This window comes from Elgaria multicarinata, chromosome 19 (genome assembly GCF_023053635.1).
Source record: "Elgaria multicarinata webbii isolate HBS135686 ecotype San Diego chromosome 19, rElgMul1.1.pri, whole genome shotgun sequence".
NCBI lineage: Eukaryota > Metazoa > Chordata > Lepidosauria > Squamata > Anguidae > Elgaria > Elgaria multicarinata.
The window spans coordinates 15,938,812-15,944,811 of record NC_086189.1 but is presented as its reverse complement, the minus strand read 5'-3'; the positions used below and the strand labels follow the sequence as shown (position 1 = coordinate 15,944,811).

At 49.1% G+C, this 6,000-nt stretch overlaps 1 protein-coding gene across 2 annotated transcripts in view; it reads right to left on the bottom strand.

The window, feature by feature from the left end:
- The window catches only part of ABL1 (ABL proto-oncogene 1, non-receptor tyrosine kinase), a 132,694-nt gene that overhangs the window by 9,440 nt on the left and 117,254 nt on the right, over window positions 1-6,000 (bottom strand). For both annotated transcript variants that reach the window (XM_063144921.1, XM_063144922.1), the window contains 3 exons: window positions 3,890-4,074; window positions 2,336-2,488; window positions 1,341-1,430 (listed from right to left, as the gene is read on the bottom strand). In XM_063144921.1, the coding sequence (XP_063000991.1) occupies window positions 1,341-1,430; window positions 2,336-2,488; window positions 3,890-4,074 (428 nt within the window). The remainder of the gene's footprint in view (window positions 1-1,340; window positions 1,431-2,335; window positions 2,489-3,889; window positions 4,075-6,000) is intronic.

Sequence of the window (6,000 nt, the reverse complement as noted above, 5' to 3'; positions counted from 1 at the left end):
TCTCCCGACTCCCATTCCGACACTTTAGCCACTACACCACACTGGCTCTCACTGGGTGCTGCATGCATACAAGTGACACCTGCTGAAATTCCCCTTTTCAATACAACTGTTAAAGGTACAGGAGCCCTGCCCTCCTTTCCATAAGGTCACCCTACACTAGAAGGGCCTTCCTTGCCCCCCATATCCCACTTCTTTCCTTTATATGTTAAATGATGCTGGGTGAGAGGATTGGCTACAGACAGCAGGGGTGCAAATCCGGCCCTCCTGGGGACCAAACGCAGCCCTCCCCCTCCTCTCCCTTGCCCCACCCCTTTCACTGACCAGCTTTTGTGAAGTTTTTCTCCTATTCTGAAAGGTTGAAATTTATTTATTCATTTACTCCTTTATTTATTACATTTTTATACTGCCCAAAAGCTGAGGCTCTCTGGGCAGCGCACAATTAAAACCATAAAATACAATAAGTATCCAATAAATTAAAAACATTAACTGTTTAAAAATGCAACAGAAAATCGGATAAGTTACAGCCCAGAGAAAGCCTGTGTGAAAAGGTACGCGTTCAGGAGGCGTTTAAAGGATGTTACATTTTCCGCCTCTCCTAAACTAAAATTTAAGCTGGATTTTAGTTTTTGCATATTGTTTTTAAGCGTCTTAATGTTATGTAAACCGTCTAGAGAGCTTCGTCTACGGGGCAGTATACAAATGCAATGAATTATTATTATTATTATTATTATTATTATTATTATTATTATTATTATTATTAAAGCTAAAATATGCTGCTGTTACTGGTATTGCTGGCCCCAACTCCTGCGAGCTTCTTCAGAATTGAATTTGGCCCTCAGGACGAAAGAGGTCAGCCCTCTGCTCCAGCTAGGTTCAGTATTTCCTGCAGGTGATTTCAAGAAACTCTCCAGATTTTCCAGGTGGGAGGTCTTCTTAGCCTGTTTTGCTTACAAGTGGAGATACCAGGGATTAACTTTCTGCATTCCTGGGACTTTCAAAACAGGCGCTCCAGGCCCCGAAACTCAGGTCCTCTCTTACCACATCCAGCCACTCATAAAGCTTAAGTATAGGGTGGGAAATCGCCTCCATGTCTCAATCCCCTGCACCTATATAAAGGTTACTGGACCACACTGCTCACTGATCTCAGGTTTTCAGGCCCAGCATTCTAATGCGTTGGAGATCCCATGTCCTGACTTACCAAAAAAAAAAAAAAGGGCAAGTTTTCCATTGCAAAGAGGGAATGAAATATGCGTGGGGTTATGCAGATGGAGCAATCATGTGGAAAACAAAGCACTTATCTCACCTCCCACAGAGAGAGAATTATCTGTGATGGCACCTACCGTCAGAAATGCTGGATTCTTGAAACATTGTTTCAAACGCTTGGTGGATTTCGGCGAAAGATGGCCTGTCGGAAGCGCCCCACTGCCAGCCTGAGAGGAGAGGCGATACATTAGTGCTTCAAATGCAATCTGCAACACTCTCGCACACACAGGTCATGTGCAGGCCCTCCCCGCTTCTCGGTTGGGAAACAAACAGAGGCTCACGGATCTCGCCCTCTATCACTCGGTGGTGCAAGGAGGGTTGGACCTGGTAGTGAGATTTCTCAAAATCATGGGAGAAGCTGCCCCCGTTTGACTTTGCCCTCTGATTCAGTAGAAGGGTGGGGGAAACAAGGCACCTAGCCCAGGTTCAGTGTGGACATGGGTGCAAAGTGTAGCTCAAAGGCCGTGTGAACATATTGAGAGTTACTAAGAAGCAATGTTCTCTTCTCGCTTTGGAATAATAATTAGACACACTTTCAAGGTGATATGTGGGCTTTTCATCTAGGAGTTTACTGCGAGGCTTAGTAAGGGCAGAAGGCTAGGCAGCTCCTGCAGCTTCTCACTGGCTCTGTGCCTGCAGCCGTTTGAATATATTGAGAGTTACTAAGAAGCAATGTTCTCTTCTCGCTTTGGAATAATAATTAGACACACTTTCAAGGTGATATGTGGGCTTTTCATCTAGGAGTTTACTGTGAGGCTTAGTAAGGGCAGCAGGCTAGGCAGCTCCTGCAGCTTCTCACTGGCTCTGTGCCTGCAGCCTAATATGTCAAGCACATTTGGCCACAGAACTAGAGACAGGCAAACCAGTCTACTTCCAGTCGCCACACCCACACACCCAAACACATGCCACTGGCTGTTTTTTGTTAAGAAAATGGCATGCCCATTCCTAAGTATTTAAACACACAACTATTTAAACAAGTTAAATGAGGGAGGTGCCCTGACTCCCGACCACCACCACCCCTTTAAGGAAAAAGAACAAGGAGAGGAAGCGTCGGCCTCCAGAGGAACCTTACATGCTCTCATGAGCTCATAGACTTTCTCCGGACAGCCTTCAGGGCGTTCCATACGATAGTCCTTCTCCAGGAGCTCGTAGACCTGTGAGAGGTCAATCCCAGGGTAAGGGGACATGCCGTACGTTGCGATTTCCCAAAGCAGGACGCCGAAGGCTGCGAGAGAAAGGCGAGAGGGTGTTTTCAAACACGGCAGCTCACAAACATGGTAGGGGGGAAGGCCCATAACTCAGCGGAAGAGCACCAGAGACGGTCCCGGATTCAACCCTTCACATCCATTCCCAGTAAAAAGGATGAGGAAGTAGGCGATGGGGGGGGGGGGGAACGTTCTCTAGCTGTGGCCCTGGAGTACCGCTGCCAAATACAAGTAGTTGATACGTAATACTGTGTTAGATGGACACATAGTTGCTTCTACGAAGCACATCCTTCCTTAGTATGAGGCAGAGTTATGCAAGACGCACGTAACTAAAACAATGAAAGGCTTTACTAAGGCCAACCCCCCCTCCCGAAGAGGAGGCTGCCCACTGCCCCTCTGTATGATTCACTGCCCTGCTGCTGCCGCCTTTCAAACTGCCTCCACTATAGTGAGGGAATTCCGCCACCTTTCCCCTTTCCTTGCTCCACCTGAAGGGATCCGAGCATTCCGTGCTTGGCCAGTGCAGAAATGCTGCAGAAATAACTACCCTCAGAGGAGGGTCCCCCGTGCTTCTTGGCATGAATCGCTGTGACAGGCTCGCCTCCTCCCAACCGATTTTAATTCCAGCACCTCCCTGCTTCGGGCCGCCCCCGCCGTTCCAAGCTCAACGGCCGCGGAGACATTAAACGGGAGTAACAAGCCTCCTCATCAATCCAGACAAGTCTCCGGAGATGCGACAGGGCAGAATTAGCCTAATTTTCAATTTACTAGCTTGTCTCCAACCTGAGTGCCTCAGGTTCCTTCAAGTCCTGTTAAAGGCACAATTAAGAGATGTCACAGCAGATTAATTGAAACCCCCTCCAGGGCACTCTGTAAAGCAGAGGAGCTCTTCTTTACAATATCTCCCCTTCCCCACCGCGTCCACCTCTGGCCTCCCCTCTCCCATTTGGTGGTGCCCCTTCGTAACATCTAGGTCTAGCCTGACAGGGCGCCTGAACTTGGCAAGACCAGGGGAGGTAGAGGAGAAACTAGATTAACAGGAGATTCACCAGAGCAAGGTCTAGCTTCTTGCTATCAGTTCAGCAACCTGTATGTAATTACTTCGGTCGCCCTGCACGCTTCCCCTTAACGTGAAGAGAACGCCGTTGTCATCTCGCGTAAGGGAGGACATCACATCATATGACGTGAGAAATAACCACCGGCCATTTCAGGCTAGCCTTTTCCAGAACAGTCCTTTGCTCCAAAGGGGGAAGTGCACCCAATGACCCAAAAAGTCGGGAAGACACCCAATGATCAGTGGATGGGGGAAAAGGGGATGAGGCCATTTGGGTATTGGGTCCCCAGGAGGGCCGGATTTGGCCCCCGGGGTTGAAGTTCTGCACCCCTGATCTAACTGCTTTAAGGGCGCGCTGAGCTCTTACCCCAGACGTCAGACTTAATGGAGAATTTGTTGTAAGCGAGGCTCTCCGGCGCGGTCCACTTGATGGGGAACTTGGCTCCAGCATGGGCTGTGTACGTATCGCCCGTCATCAGCCTGCTCAGGCCAAAGTCGGCCACCTTCACCAGATGGTTCTCCCCCACAAGGCAGTTCCGGGCAGCAAGATCCCTGGGGTGGGGTGGGGTGGGGTGGGGAGAAAGAACACAGGCTATGAAATCTCTCATGAAAGGAGGAATACTTCCTTCCTGCAGCCACAGTGGGGATCACCCAACACACAGCAAGAATAGGGATTGGCCCTGTCCAGACGACACGCTAAGCCATGATGGTTAAGAGTACTCAACTAACCATGAAGGCTTAGTGTGTCTGAACAGCGGATTCCCTAACCACAGTGGCTACATAACCACGGTGTAACCACCCTTACTTGCCATGCACTGCAAAAGGTTTAGTGATCCTAACCACGATTTAACGTGTCTTCTGAACTGGAGCCCGTGGTTAACCAAGCGCTACACAGAATTCTTTGGCAAGAGTGGCCGAAAACAGCCCTGTCGCTCCTGCTGGATTTCTATGGTCGAAATTGGCGATTTCACCCTGAACCATTAGCAGCACTGTCCCCGTTAATGGAATCAGATTGTCTGGGTTTGGGAAAATGCAAAAATTAACACACACACCCAAAAAAACTGCCAGTTTTTATTTTTGTGGTTTTGCCAAAGGTTAAAAAACAGCTTCTGCAGCGCTGGTTCTGTAATGGCTGTCCGTGGCTGTAAGCAGCGCTGGCTTATAATGGCTACCACTGGCAGCCTGGGCCTCAGGTGATGCTGGGATACGTGAGGAAACGGCCAGAGGACTTGAGGATCCTACCTGACAGTAGGTGGTTAGGGAGAGGTTGGGTTAACCACGCTGCAGAAGGTGGTTAAGTGGCCATCTGTCAGCGGCACACATAGTGGTTAGTGTTAACTTCCATGCGGCGTGGTTAGCCTAACCACGTCTTCCCCAAGTGGCGTCTGAACCGGGCCATCGTGGAGCAAAAGGAACTCGGTGGGCAAAAGCTTAAAAAACCATGGATCCAGAGAATTTGGGAATGAACAGCGTTAGGAATAAGAAGCTGCCTGATCCTTAGTCAGACCATCCCAGCCTTCCTCAACCTGGGGCGCTCCAGATGTGTTGGACTGCATCTCCCAGAATCTCCATCTACATTCTGGGAGTTGCAGTCCAACACATCTGGAGCGCCCCAGGTTGAGGAAGGCTGATCTAGGCTCAGTATTGTCAATACTAACTGGCAGGATTCAGGCAGGATTCTTTCTTAGCCCCACCTAGGCATGCCAGAGATTGAACTTGGGGAAACAGTACAAGAAAGAAATACATCTAACAGTGCTTGCGAATGGGCCAAGACACCAAATGGGTTGATCCTGTCAGTCCCTGGCAGCCATAAATAAACTGGAGTTGTTTTGGTGCGGGAGGGAGAGCAAATTGACAAACGTTTTAGAACCCATAACATACAAGACAGAGGATGAAGGAGATGTTTCCACACTGTGTCACGCTAAATTAGAAATTGATCCACCTGCAATGTCCGAGAGACAGTTATGAATCTCTGTCTCGGTGACTCTTGATCTTTGAAAAGTCACTCGCAGAGCTAGGAACGGCCCCCTCGCTCGATACGAGCAAGTCGTACCAAAGGTCACGCAAACGTTCCAGCAGGACCCTTGTTGTAGGCGGCAAGCATGGCCGCGACGCGGACGTAAGGAAAAGCACCTTGTCATTAGCGCCAGTCCTGCCTCCTCCGCCGCTTGATTCATTCAATGAGGTCACTGACGGGCGTTTGAAAACCACTGAGGACAGCGACGGCACCCCCGAAGGGAATGGGTAGGAGGCTGTGGAGGTGGGTGGTTTGTAACAAGCAAAAAACCCCAGAAGGCGCCGACAACCAAGAAGGGAAGAAAATCTGTTTTCTTTTTTCTCTCTCTCTGGCAGCAAAGCGGAGAACGAAGTGCCCAAGAGCGCAGGAGAAATGAGCTAGGGCACGACACCTTTCATATTTATTTTTAAATTTATTATGTTTATTTATTCTAGTACTTTTATCCCGCCCTTTAGCCTTTG